General features: G+C 45.0%; 1 protein-coding gene across 2 annotated transcripts in view; it reads left to right on the top strand.

The window, feature by feature from the left end:
• Positions 1-15,106, top strand: part of LOC142765438 (uncharacterized) — a 54,525-nt gene that overhangs the window by 27,122 nt on the left and 12,297 nt on the right. Inside the window, exon 4 of one of the 2 annotated variants that reach the window (XM_075866465.1) lies at positions 8,800-8,886. The exons of the other annotated variant lie outside the window; for it this stretch is intronic. Within the exon in view, the coding sequence (XP_075722580.1) occupies positions 8,800-8,886 (87 nt within the window). The remainder of the gene's footprint in view (positions 1-8,799; positions 8,887-15,106) is intronic. 2 annotated transcript variants of the gene reach the window in all.

Here is a 15,106-nt window from a genome sequence, read left to right as displayed (position 1 = left end):
GTATTGGTGGCAGAAAAGTAGAGGTAAAAGACAGAAAAAGAGAGAAAATTAAGTCCCTCTGCCTGAAGAGGCAGAGATAGAACATATATTTATGTTTTTGTTATAACAAATCGATTTATTCGAAGTAGATAAGACATTAGGCCAACATAAAAAAAAGCTTTCTTTTCAATCTTTCTTGCGAGCCTCGTGGCACACATATCACCGCCCCGTTATAAAGGGGACGCTGATAGCATTGCTCAGCAGCAAGACTTCAACCCCCTCCTTCAAGGTGATTACGCAAGATAGCAACCCTCTCCCCATTCAAGCCAGTTACGCAAGAGCCAGTAATCATCTTGAAGAGGGAGGGTGTCGCAGTCATTCCGCTGGTTCCATATCAAAAACAAATGGTTGTTTATTTCCCCTCGAAATGACCCGAAAAGAGGCTCTGGTTTCTCAGGCTTCCGCTTGTACACGCTGCCAGCAGCCGCCGGAGCGCGCAGGCCACGCGGACCCGTGTTCCCTTTCATAAAAATTGACACTGTACAAGGCTCAAGCCAAGTCAGAAGCGCGGCGGGCTCCCAACTCAGCTGCAGCTTGGGCTCACCGCCAAGACCTTGAGGTGAAAGCCCAGATGTCCAAAGCGAAGGGTGCTTGCTCGCAGGCAAACATGGAGTGGCGGATTGTGTATAAAACAGTACTTATTTTGGTGAACTTATATAATGCATGCAACTATAAATTAATAAACATTGTGTATGTAACATATAATGCCACTTTCCAGCTATCGCCTCGCTGCACTGTCAGTAATTCTCAGCGCAAACCACGCTAGCAGTGCTCGAGAAGCTTCAAGTCTGCAGTAGACCTTTTGGTTAAGATTACACCCACTTAGTGAACATTAGAGATAATTCTTGAACATACGTGGCCGCCAGCGATAACGTTAGAGTATTCGACGGCACGTTTATAAAGGCTGGTGCACACCAGTGACTAGCAGCGGTCGCGCGACCATTCGCGACTGGCGATCAAAACGCGACTGATGTTCACACCGACAGACGCTGCATGCGAGTGACCGGAAGTCGCAAAACCGGAGAGTCACGTCCGGATCTCGTTATCGGCGAGAACTGTGGAGACCGGCGCCGATCAGCTAATCGCCGTTAGCTGAGTGAGCAGAGCAAACCGAGTGCTCCGCATTTGTTGTTGTCGTCAGTTTTCGCACAGCATTCCCAACAGCGGCAAGTTCGATTCGAGCGAAGAACAAGAGATTGCCATGGTGCTGGGGCGCTGTGCCATGGCGTCAGCGCTGGCAGCACAGATGCCTCCCAAGAAAAAAGCCGGTGGTGGGTGTGACCGTCCCTTCGATCGCAAAAGTTGACCGGCCATGCAAGTCACCTACCTCCCGAGCTGCGCTGAGACGACGAGGAGTATTTCCGAGAGTCGTACGTATTCAGAAACTGTCCTTGAATTTAAATTGACTTGCCTAAGCCTACAATACAGCACAAACACGTCTCGAACGCAGTGTCTTAAGTCGTTGCCAAGTCAAGAAGCACAAACGCGTTCCAAACGCGCTGCATTAAAGGCGGTGACAAGTCAAGTTCAAGACAAAACGATTCTAAATACGGGTGAAAGATAGTGCACAATTTATATTTTCTTCATTTTGGTTGTTTTTAGCTTCTTCCAAATGCGACCATGTAAATTTCACACTGCTGGAGCTGCTGCGCCCTGCCATCTCCAAGCCAAGTATTCCGTTGCGGCCATGGAGCCACAGACCAGAGGAACGCGCTCGTTTGTAACTGGTGGCCAAACATGAGCGCAATGAAAAAAAAAACAAAAAAAAATTGAGCAGCGCTGATTGGTTGCAGCAGCTTCGCGACTGCAGTCGCACGACTGAAAAATCAGTCATGAAGCGACTAGCCAAAGCGACCGTTCGCGACTGTTTGCGACCAGTCGCAAATGGTCACGCAACCGCTGCTAGTCGCCGGTGGGCACTAGCCTCTAATGCCGTCGTGCTTCACCGCTTGTCAATCCATTGACGGCCGACGCTCAGTTCGCGGCTATCAGTCCCAGTGTGTGTAACCGCAATTTGTCCTTTTTAAGTGCGAAAGTGACCCTGAACCGCCATCCGCGGTGCGCCTCCTCCTGTCCCCTAGCAACGGCATTAGGAGCAGAGAGGGGCGTTTGTAGCAACGGCGCAGCGACGTCACACACCACGTTATTGCGCGCGCCGCGCTGGTTGAAGTCAAGGCAGCGCGATCATGCATTTCCTTCCTCCATGAGCGCGACGAAGGGCCCGTGATGCCGAGCGCAAGCGGGCGAAGCGGGCCGCGCATCTCGAACGCCGCGTGCGGGAGGCCGATGGGCGACGTGAACGGCGCATCGCCTGCGGTGCTGAAGGCCGGCGGCGAGCCGCCGAACGAAAGCGGATGAAACGAGCCGAGCCCACCGAAACCGATTTGGCGGGGGGACGCGCGATGTGTGAGCGAACGCGGGTCCTTGAGTTTGCTCGTCCAGACGCACGCTTCAAGCGCGACTTCGTGGATCGCAGCTTCGGTCACAGCTGCGCCGTATGCGACCGGCTGTGGTTTGACAACAACCTGAGCTGCATTTCCGGCGTGAGGAACGAGACCAACAGGTTGAACGCGTTGCGGGTTCTTTGGAACTAGTTCGGAAGACGGTCGGGCGAACACCGATGCGACGACATGGAGGCACAAGACCGGCGGCTGGCTTTCTTCGGTGCGTTCCGGGTGTGTGCATCGTGCCGAGAGTCCCTGCTGGCCGGGCGGGTGGGTTCCGCCGTTGAGCAAGAGCGACGGCTACGCGTACCCGCCTCGTCCCGCGGACCTCCCCGATCTGAACCCGGTGGAAGATCACCTCATCTCACCTCGACTCCCCTTCATGAGCATCAGGCAGCTGACGTGGGACAACGGTCAGTACTCAGTACGGCATTAAGGGACAGATCGTGAACGTGCCCATCGACGCTCCGAGCGTAATAAAAACACTTAAACATCATTATAGTGCGAATTCACTCTCACATATGCACGTAAACTCGCCAAGATTTCCCGAGAGGGTCTAATGGTTCCTGGTAATCGCAATGTGATCACACGGGGGAGTTTACGTTAACTCACTGGCGAATGCCAACGGATTTTAACTTTACTCCCCCTCATAGCACCACCCCGTGCATTCGCACTTAACCGTGTTCACTTTCGGAAAAATGCTTGGGAGTGTTCGTTGACAGGCCACAAGTGCGTTCGAATGAACAGTTGTTTTATTGAAGTAGAAAATAAACCAAGAAGTTTTTGTCACCGTTACTTGGTGACGGCTACGTCTTTCCACTTGATGTTAAAAATAAAGAAAAAGAAAAAATAACGTATATACATATACAGTCCTACATGGGTGAGAGCAAAAGTTAGCCTTTGGGTAGAACAAACACGTAACCACTACGCTGACATTCAACTTTTGTCCGCTCAGTAGGGGTCACACATCTTCGTTTCTTCGAAGAAGTTGTCAGCACATTCATTGCTTTGCCATTTGTTTTGGATGATCATGGACCTAATACTTTATTTAACGCAAATGGCCGCTCGGGATCAGACTTATGGAGGTCCTGTTCTAGTCGCCTTCGGTGTGTGTCATGTTTCGGACAGTCGAGCAAGAGGTGGCAGATATCCTCGTCTTCGTGGCCGCATGAACATACTGACGATGTTGCATGCTGAATACGAAGAAAGAGTGCTTTGTGTAAGCAGTACCGAGTCGTAGGCGATGTTGAGTGTGTCGATACGCCTTGAGAGGTCATGTTTTAATTAGTATTCATGATTAGAATCAACAGCATATAGAATCGTTTCCTTTGTTTTGTCTGTTAACCAGGTACACAGGCATATTTCACACTTTGTTGTTCCTAAAATTTTATTTACATTATCTTGAGGTACCGGAATGAGGCACGTTTGCGTAGAATGATAAACGGTTTTAAACAACTCATCCGCCATTTCATTTCCCTTAATTCCGCAGTGACTGGGGACCCACTGAAATGCCACTCGATGATTCAACTTCGTAGCTTCTGAAAGCTCATTTAGTATAGCGTATACTATACGCACACCAACATGTCTTCATGTGGCATTTTTCACACATGCGAGTGCTGCCAGAGAGTCTGTAGTTATCACCCATTTTCTTGGTGTTGTTGACAGTTTAACAATGTTTATGGCTAGCGAAATCGCTATGACCTCCGACGTTGTTGAAGAGGAGACATGGCCCGACCGACATGCATATACTTCGTGCAATTCCAGAATTATAAATGCTGACGTTGCTGTCTTTCTGGTGACGGAGCCGTCAGTGTACACGTGAGTGTATACTTGGTACCTGTCAAACAGATTATGTGATGCCCACTGCTGTGCGACAAGGATTGGCACTTTATATTTGCTGCGAAGTCCCAATGACGTTTCAATAGTTGGTAGGTCAAGCAGCCATGGCGGTTAGTTCTGGTCCAGGGGCCAATGTTTCGACACAGGAAGCCGGGAAATGTACTGTTGGTGCACATGGTGTATTTGCACTCCGACACAGTTCACAATGTTGGATGAAAGCAGGTGTGAAGAGTGTTGTGTGACTAGCCGAAAGAGGTGCCGAAATGCCTCCAAATTTCTAATTACTATAAAGTTGGGTTTCGTTGGTTCTGCCAGTGTCAGAAAACTTGATGTTGCCTGTGGAACCCCCAGACTTATACGTAAGTTTCGTGCCAGTAACAGCTAAAGTCAGCGTAGACACGTCTAAGACATGTTGTGGAGAACTGGCGCAGAGTATGCAATTTTCTGTCGGATTAGTGCACAATGGACGTGGAGTAGAGACGCTGATGTACCGCCTCATTTTGTTCCCGCGACGTGACGTATAACATTTATAGTGCAGTTCACTTGATTTTCTAGATCAGCAATAGGCTGACTCTATCTGAGTTGGCTCTCTAAAGTAACACGAAGGAAGCGATGATTTCGTGCGATTTCAATTCTCTGGCTATTCACAAAAAGCTTCAAGTTTTTCACTGGCTTTCTCACGAACGGCAGAACTACCGATTTGGCGTGAGAAATCTGCATGCTTCGCTCTTTGGGGTAATCATTTATTGCATTTAGCCCTTGCTGAAGCCAATGTTCGACCACTTACAGTGATTTGTGAAGCTCCATATGCATATGTTGTCTGCAAACATGGATATTTTAAAGGCTTCGGGCAGCACTTCTGGAAGACCTGTCATTGTAGCATTGAAAAGAAGCGTACTTAGAATGCTTTTTTGGGGTACACCTCTGCTCATGTTGAAGTGATCGCTGTCTGCGTTATTGGTTGAAATGTGTATTTGTCTGTTACGCAGAAAGTTGGCGATTTATTGAATGATATGACCACGAACCCCTAGTGAGGTAAGCCCATAGAGCACAGAAAGGTGGCTCACAGAGTCGAACGGCTGCATATTATCAATTAACGCCGCAACAGCCATGTTTCCACAGCTCATCTCATGTGTTACAAGTGTAGCGAGGTTGAAGACGCAGTTCATAGTGCATCGCCGTCGTCTGAAGCTAGCCATCTGTTCTGAAAGAGAGCTCTTAGCTTCACTCCACCACTGTAATCTTCTGTCATCCAATTTTTCGTGACTTTAGATACGAAGCTAGTGAGGCTGACTAGTCGAAATGAGTCAAGTGAAAACGTTGATTTACCAGGCTTCAGCAGTGGGACGATTCTCACGACTTTCCAACACATTGGAACGTACGCCATCGTCCAGATGTCGTTATTTCTCCGTAGAAGAACTGGCATGTCATTGGGTCCTATATTTTTCCGATCACTGCACAATACGTTGTCGGGACCAGCGGCCTTTCTTATGCGGGTTAGTAATAGAGCAGTACGCATCTCTAGTAGAGAATACGTGTTATCCAGTCGAGCTTGTGATAAAGCGTATGCATCTTGGATTTGCTGCTCTACAGAATTTGATAGTGCAGTAGTGTTGTGAGCCAATTTCCCAGTTCCAGTCAGCATTGTGCAAAACGTATTAGTAACATCACGTTCGGGTAATCCAAGAGGTATGCCAATGCTGTGAATGGGTTTAACTAGGATACTGGATGACTTAAAGCAGTTATTGTTTGCCAGATTTTCGGAAGTGGAGTAAAGGGCGTCAATGAATTGCAGAAATCGCTCCATTATTTTCCGTCCTAACTTTTGCATGTGTCGGGTAGATTGGATGTGTGTGGCCTGACTCTCCTTTTTCTCTTCTAGCCTCCCAGTGTCGCGATAGCAACGTTCTGCTCGTCTTCTAATTGCTCGTAGGCGCTCATAGCCTGCATCTACATTTGAGTGGCCTGCCGGAACGGCCGTAAACCTTGTCGCACGGGAGTAACTGCCTTTAATGCAGGATGTATATGTTTTCACTCCCACCAAGTCACATCCAGTACGTTCACGAAATAGTTTACACTCAGTTAGTTTGCTTTGAATAGAGTGTTGTCGTTTGCACTTGCATTATTGGGTGTTGCATGAGAGCTGTGCAATGGTCACTCCCTCGTGTTTCGAGGGCTCTACACCGGTTCATATCTCGTGCATTGTCAGGAGAGGCTATAGCTAAATCTAGGCAGTTGGTATAATTATAAACTTTTAAAAACGTTACTGATCTATCATTCAGTACAACAAGACCACATGGATCAATTGCTTTTTTCAAGTCTTCTCCCACGTGAATCGGTATGAGTAGTGCCTCACGTGGTACTATGCGCATTAAAATCTCCACAAATGAGGGCAGGTCCCTGGGCTTTACCCAATAAGTGAACCATAGATGATTCGGAAATGCGTGTTGATGGTTACAAATAAACAAAAATTACGGTGATGGTAAGTTTCTAGAATTGAATTTTGCACCCTACAAATTCTGGCACGTCCGAGTTCGACAAGTATAAAAGAAAAGAGGGTATGTCGTGCCGTACGCATAACAGTGCCCTGCTCAAGCCTGAATTTCTTCTGGATGCATATGTGACATATTTAGAAAAAACAAAGTCTGGGCCGAACGTTGGTTTTGTTTAGACACAAAATGCGGAAGCTATACTGACCAACGAGCTTCCTAAAGTCGGCGTTTTTGGAACAAAGGTCATTGGCATTCCACTGAAACACATCTGTGTTGTTAAAACAGTTGTTCATTTGTAGCGCCATTTTGCTATACAACTATTTGTTGTTGTACTGCTAGAGGGTCTAATGAAAGGACATCACTCTACGTCGACGTCACGAGCTCGTGACAGTAAATAACAACATTTCCAAGCTATATATGATGATAGCAGATGTGTTCGGAGGTTTCGCAGGTTACCCGATCATATCCGAGCAAGCTGCTTTAACATCACTCACTTTGTGGATGTCATTTTTTAACAAACCAAGCATATACAAGTGACGATGTGTTTTAATACCTATAATAACTTTCACTGAGTGTTAGTGGTCTGATTGCGGTCAGTAAGTTGTTTCTTTATTCATAGCATGTTACTTTCCATGTTCTTTGTATGTGAAATGTTTGCTTTGTATTTGCTTCACCTTTGTTGAATACCAATGTGTTGGGCTTTGTTGTGCGCCTTGAAGTTCGTTAGTGAAGGCCCCGCCTTTATCGAAGTTGTCTGCCTTCGCGCGTGTTTTCGTTTGTATAGCGCGTTGTTTTGCGTCTACGGAATATTCATTTACATATACCCTTCGCCGCTCTTTTCGCGCAAAGCAGTTCTAGATTTGCAACACTCAAATTTCGCATGATTTAGAAGTTATTGCATTCTTGAAAGCTTTAGCGAAAGGTGCCGTTTATTAAATAAGTCATATACTTTCTCATAGTGCAAGGTGGAAATGAATTACAGTTGTATCGAATGCCTGTTCATGCGTAGACTTTGGCGTGTTTCATTTTATACCACTCGTCGCTTGTCTCTCAATTATTTTGGAACCATCCGGAAGCTGACAACTAAAGTCAGGCCTAACAAAGACTAATTAAACTCTGTTTGCGGGTGGTTCCTCCACCGCGATTTCTATAACAAGGTCGTTATTCGAAAGAATTAGTGTCGGTTCTATGCAGCTCTTATCTATTATCTACAAGCAAGCGATCAGCAGAGCAAAGCATAAAATGTGAAGTTGCTTTTGAAACTTGCAGTATCGTTGTTATAAGCACACTGAATTGATAGAATTAAACACCTGTTCACTCAGAAAATTTCTAGGTGGTTTTTCTTGCTGCTTGCCTTAATGCAAAAGCGTGGGCGACATGCATTCATTCACACGCAAATCTACCTCTTGTTCTTCTACCTCACGTTAAAGCAGAATACAGTCATGTGTGCTAGTGTACAACGAGGGGTGGCAAAATGTAGGCAGTGGGAAAGAGAGGGAAAGAGAATCAGGATGGTGGAGAATACCACAGCCGTATGTACTATAGTATATACAGAAAGAGGATGCCAGGGTGGGCAAGGAGGAGAAATGAGGGATAGAAACGGAAAGAATAGCAAGGCCACGTTTACTACAATATAGCAAGGGGTAGCAATTTGAAGCGAGGATGCACAGAACTGAGCTGGATGCACCAGCTCAGCTCTTTCTGATGTGTTCACACCACGAGTGGGCTGCTACCTTAATTGTTTTTTTGAATACTTGTGCCATGACACCAGGCTATTTCTGTTGCTTGAGTCCATTATAACTTAAAGTACTCATTTAGACTGCATGATAGTGCAATAGTGCAAGTTCACTCGAAATATTTTCGAACTTTCACACAACGAAACGCTTTTTATTGCTGTAGGCCCCGATGTTTTGAGAGGATGTACACAGTGAGCCAATTAATTTTTAGATATTCTACTCATATTTCACTTGTGTATTTTTCCTTAGGCGATACTCATTTCGAAACTTTGGTATACCTAAATGAGACGTCTCATTGTGGGATATTTTATAATAATTACCACGGTAACTCACCAGGTCTGTATTGAAATGGTTTTGGTCTTTGTAAGCTAGCGCATTCTTTCGACTTTATATTGTCAATAAGCACCTTTTATTATGAGTTCTAGAAATCACCGACGCCTATTTACCAAATCCAAAGAAATTACGCGCTGTAACTTCACTTTCTCAGTATAGCAGTTTTGCGGGTAGCGACAAAAGCCAGCTTGGTAGAGAAGCCGACTTTTGATAATATAATGGCTTATTGCTAATGCTATTCGCTAAGAGCATCAGAAGCAAAACAGAGCAGAATTTCGAAGAAATGACAGAATTTCAGAATGTAAGGCATGCGAGCTCGCAACGCCACTGTGTAAAAATAATAAATAAATTCACACTATCACCTACCCACGCACACACACACAAGCATGCACACGCGTTAGTATCAGAAGCAGAATGTGAACAAATCACAACTTCAATACAAGTCATATCAGGCTTGCCAACGTGATAGGATTCCCAACAATCAACAATATGAGTGCTTTGAGCTTGAATCTCTGTTTTACGGCATCAGTACTAAGTTTGAGTACTACGCTTCTTAAGTGAATCTTCAAAGAAGGAAAAGAAGATAAAAGTAAGTCCCGTAACTTACTCTTCATAGTGCGACACCTCAACAGTAGCTCACGAGGGATGGGGGTAAGGAGGATACTAAGCTTCTCTTTGCCCATTATCTTATACTCTTAAGATGTTATTAGTATTTTTTGGAGTGTGCGAATATTCGATAGTTTGAATACGAATATATATTTGTCTTTTTTAATAATTATATTTGATTCAAACATAATTATGTCGATTCATTCGAATATTCGGTGATGGCCAAAATGTTCTCTCAGAAGGACATGCTCGGACAAGTGATGACTTCAAAATGATGCTCAGTTTTTTTTTCACAGTGAAGTTACTTGCCCGCTGGGATACTTTATACATCGCGTTTAGTGTACCTTAGAATCAGTGCATAATTACGCTACGTTCTCCGCGCTTTATTATGAGTCATTGTAATCAGTAAGCTATACACAAGGCGAGAGCATGACCTTTCCACTTTTTATGAGCCTGTCAAGCCTGCGCTACAACAGAGTGTCATCTTTACCAGCATGTTTTTTACCGCAGATCTCTAGTCTAGCATATTTTGTATTTCGCTTTCTATATATAAAAGAATAAAACGCAATCCTTATGGATTTTGCATAAACGATGCTTAGATGCCTTCAATTAGAATAACAAAGTTAACATTATGCCGCATAGCGTAGCGAGCCTTTTGACTTTGAGGCGTCTTCTTAGCTTCTTTTCTTCAACACAAAACGCCTGTTGAGTGTTAGCCTTCTGAATATATCTTGAACAAGTATGCTTCGTGCATGGCAATTTGTAACGAGAGCTTTACCAAAATTATTTTCAGTATGACGCATTGTTGCCACATGCCACTGAACTGTTGACCGTTTGTTGTTTGAGAAAACAGACGAATGCTCGTCAAAAAAGTAGTGCGAAAGAAACATAAACACAATTATTTTTTATTCTTCAAAGTATCTTTCATTATGATTGAAGTGTGTCACTCAAACATCAAGCTAGCTTTAAGAAGTCACTTATCTGTTTCGGACGGCGAAAATACGTGCAACTTTGAACGGAAACACGTAGCAACTTTTTGGTTGAAGGCATGTTTGTGAACACATAATTAACGTTACTGGTTGATTCCTCAAACGTATGTTTGTCTTCAACATTCAACCATAGGCATGCGCAAAAAATGGAGTACAGGAGGGAGGAGGGCTAAATGTGCGGCATACATTGACCTAGTAGATTAGAGGTAGGGGCACTGCGATGAACTTTCAGTTCACATGATGTGTAATTTTGTCGTGCACACGCGTATACACTCAAATACTAAGGTATTGCCAAAGTCGCTATTGGTGAATGACGATCTTGCATTGATAAACGTGTTGACCACTCTAATTACTGCCTTTGCTGTAAAAATGCAAGTAAGCCCTGACTCTATCCACCCCCCCCCCCTGACAAAGCACGAGAAGCGACTAGAAAATATTCCAAGCGGCTCAGAGAAGACAGATGCGCTAATTCTGTTACTATAATTAGGAAGGGAAACGTTCGTATTCTACAGCCTACTGGTCCAGTTTATTAGCCTGCTTTAAAATAGCTTTGAAATTGTGAGCTTCGTGTGGAACATTTGAACGGCGCACACGCAGCCAAGAAGGAGAAGAGATGAGGCGGAGCGACCAAATTGCGAAATGCACACACATGAGATGGAATCAGCTGGTGCAAGACAACTATAGCTTCAGTATCGTAGAAACACGCCTACATTCTGTAATAGATACCAGGTAGGTTGTTGTTTATAAAGCTGATGATGGTGACATACGCAATATTTGATAGTCAATTTCTGTTTTGAAGATACCTTTTTGTCTTCAGTTCGTTTTATACAAATTCTTGAGTTTCAGCACACACCCACCCCTAGCATTAAATGCGAAGCATTTCTTAGCGAACTTCGGCTACTTTGAGTGTATCTATCTATCTATCTATCTATCTATCTATCTATCTATCTATCTATCTATCTATCTATCTATCTATCTATCTATCTATCTATCTATCTATCTATCTATCTATCTGTCTGTCTGTCTGTCTGTCTGTCTGTCTGTCTGTCTGTCTGTCTGTCTGTCTGTCTGTCTGTCTGTCTGTCTGTCTGTCTGTCTGTCTGTCTGTCCGCCCGCCTACGAAATTAAGCTCTCCTGTCCGTTTTGATAATGGAATAGATACCAAACTTGGTATGAAGTAGCATGACTCTAATAAAAACATATTTGACTAGTCATCCCTAGAAAATCTTGACGCATGTCATGAATGTCATGATTCACATTTCATGGTCCGGCAGCCCTTGTGGTGGTTTGGTTTACGTGGCATGTTGGAAAACTGGTATGGTGTGCCATGATTACATGGCCAACACAAGCGATAGACCCTAACATGAAAATTATGATGTGCGTTTCATGTATTAACCTAACTACATGCCACGCTCATGATGCTCTCGCAGCCGTTTCGCTGGTGTCACATGTACCAAATTTGGTATTACAGTACATCAGTGGATGGCGAAGGTAGTGACTGGTGCAAACATGACACTCATGAGATGCGTGCAATGTACCAACATGACTACATGCTACGCTCATGATGTGCTTGTGGCCGTTTCGCTAGCTTCACATGTACCATACTCGGCATTACGTGATCTCAATGGACGACATAGGTAAAATGCATATCCAAACATGATAATCACGATTTGCGTGTGATATAACAACATGACTACATGCCACACTGATGATGCCCTCGTGGCTATTTCGCTAGCTTCCCACATGCCAAATTTGGTATTACGTAACGCCAATAGATGACGAAGGTATGTGGCTTGTGCAAACAAGATAATCATGAAATGCGTGTCATGCGAGAACATGACTGCATGCCACAGTCAAGGCACCAATACATATTGACGTGACGCGGTGCGCGTGCTTGCCGGCGTTCATTTCGTCGCGTCACGCCGGCGTTGCTACACCAGACGCCGGTCCTGCCGTATATTCGGAGGCGCAGGCCGCGCTGCATTGCTTTGACGCATGCGCGTGTCAGCGCATCCAGCGTCCTTCCGTCACAAAAAGAGGGAGACGCAGTGTTGTCTGGCTAACGCATCAGTGCGAAATGCAGCATATCGCATTTCGCGCTGGTTGCTGTCGGGCCGCGCGAACGGACGCTGGTAGTGCGTGGCGTCAGACTATATAGTGTGCTCGCGTTTTGCTAACGTAGCGTCGCTGTGCACAGCGTGCGCGCGCGGCAACGCTATATTGGAGTATATTGAGCCTTTCATGATGCGCTCCGACCGTTTTGCTAGCTCCACATATACCAAACTAGGTGCTACGTGATGGCCATGGATGACGAAATATATGACTGGTGCAAACGTGATAATCCTGACACTCGTGTCATGTACGAACACGAGAACATACCACGCTCATAGCATGCTCGTGGCCGTTTCGCTAGCTCCACACATAGTAAATTTGGTATAATATGACGTGAATAGATGACGAAAGTGAACGACACATCCAAACATGATAATCGTGAAACGGAAGTCTTGTACAACATTATTTACCCCCCCCCCCTCGTAACGTTTTGCTGATTTTAAAGTGACATATGAACATATCTCATTCGTGCTTCTAATATCATGGATTTTCACTGTACGTGAAATCGGCCAATTTTTTTATTTATTGACTCCTTATAAGTATAGGAATAATTCCACTACAACTATTAAGTAAGAATGATTGTTAGCTGTGATGCCCTAAACTTTTACGATTGTTATAATAGCTAAGTAACGACAACCTTGTGCATTCTGTCTGTCTTGGGAATCTTTTTCGAGTGCGCAAGTAGTTACCTGTGTGTTTTTGAAGGAACCAGCTTTGTTCCACACACATTACTTTCTGCTTTATATGACACAGCTCTTGTGAGCTCAAATCGCTCACAAAATAACAAATAAAGAGAGAGAGAGGGAAAAATAAATCAAAGGAAGAGACAGGGAGGCTAACCTAGACGAAATGGTTTGCTACCCTGTACGGGGGTTGGGAAAAGGGTTTGAAAGAGGATAGATATAGAGAGATATAAAATAAATTCGAAAAAAAAACCACACGCGCACACATTCAGGGAGTTCCGATCACAGTCGTTTGGACGGGCCGGTTGAATGCAAGAAGCGCAGGAGCGCCCACAGCCTTCTTCTGCGACATAAAGTCCTGTCGGCAGCGCAGGATTCTTTCTTCTGAAAGAGGCTGGTTGTCCAGCTCATGTAGTGCATTGCAGAGTGACTGTCTGTGCGAGCAGTATTGTGGGCATTCACACAGAATGTGCGAAGTTGTTTCATCACTGCCACAAGGGTCGCATGCAGCAGTGTCAGCCATTCCTATGCGGAACACATACGCATTGGTACATGCGACGCCTAACCATAATCTACACAGCCTAGTAGCGTCTCGTTGGCGTGATTTCGTAGGAATTCGAAGACTGAGAGTTGGGTCTAAAGTACCTAACCATGCATGGATGAAATGTGACTCGTTCCATTGTGACGTGGTGCTCTTGCAAGCAAGCATGCAAGTTTCCGTGCAGCGTCAGTACTGGAAAGCGGAATTGATATTTCATCACTTTCAGTATGGGCAGAACGGGCAGCTAGATCGGCCCATTCATTGCCAATTATTCCACAATGACTTAGGAGCCATTGAAATGCTATTTCATGTCCTTCCTCAATGAGTTGGTGAGTATTTTCTGCAATCTCAAATACCAGCTGTTCGTACGGGCCGTGGCGTAAAGGTGATAGAAGGGATTGCAGTGCTGCCTTTGAGTCACTGAAAATTGTCCTTTTTGGTGGCTGTTGGTCGTTGATGAATTGCAATGCGGCACAAAGAACTGTGAGCTCTGCTCCCGTTGATGTCGTGAGGTGGGAGGTCTTGAATTTTCTTGTCGTGTCTGTTATCAGTATAACAAATGATGCCGTTGAACTCTTCTGTAAAACAGAGCCGTCGGTGTATACGTGTATACAGCCTTGATACGTCTCGTATAACAAGAGTAGAGCAAGCTGTCTAAGAGTAGGTGACGACATATCTGCTTTTTTCTGGATGCTAAGTATAGTTAGCCTGATGTTAGCCTGAGTCAGGCACCAGGGAGGAGTCGAAGGTCTGGCGGCGGGTGTGAAGCATGTTGGCAAAGAATCGCAATATGTGGTGACCGTTTGGCACAATGACGAACGTGGTCTGTCTGCTGTTAAAGAGGCTAGGTGGTGGCAGGGTGTCCGAGCAATATGCCTTATATGTGTCCTGAGTGCCTCAACGTCGATATGTGTCGTGATGAGGTGGTCACCGGAAATAGCTATAGTAGCCATTGTTGACGCACTACAAGGCAAGCCGAGGCGAATCCGGAGTGCCTGGGATTGAACACTCTGTAGCGTTCGAAGGCTTGTTTTGCTTGCATTGGTCAATGCCGGTAAACTGTACCGCAGAAAACCGAAAAAAAGTACTGTGTACAGCTGTAGCATTGCACTGGGAGACATTCCCCAAGTCTTCCCTGCAAAGAACTTCAGTATATTACAGATGTCCATTAACCGTTTCTACATGTACGAAACATGATCACTCCATGATAGATTCCTGTCAATTATGACGCCCAAAAACTTGTGTGATCGAGCGTATGGTACAGTTTGACCATTGATGCTTATAGTGTACTT

This window comes from Rhipicephalus microplus, chromosome 6 (genome assembly GCF_043290135.1).
Source record: "Rhipicephalus microplus isolate Deutch F79 chromosome 6, USDA_Rmic, whole genome shotgun sequence".
NCBI classification, from domain to species: Eukaryota; Metazoa; Arthropoda; class Arachnida; order Ixodida; family Ixodidae; genus Rhipicephalus; species Rhipicephalus microplus.
Note: the sequence above shows the minus strand (reverse complement) of the source record. Positions and strands in the feature narration are given on the sequence as shown.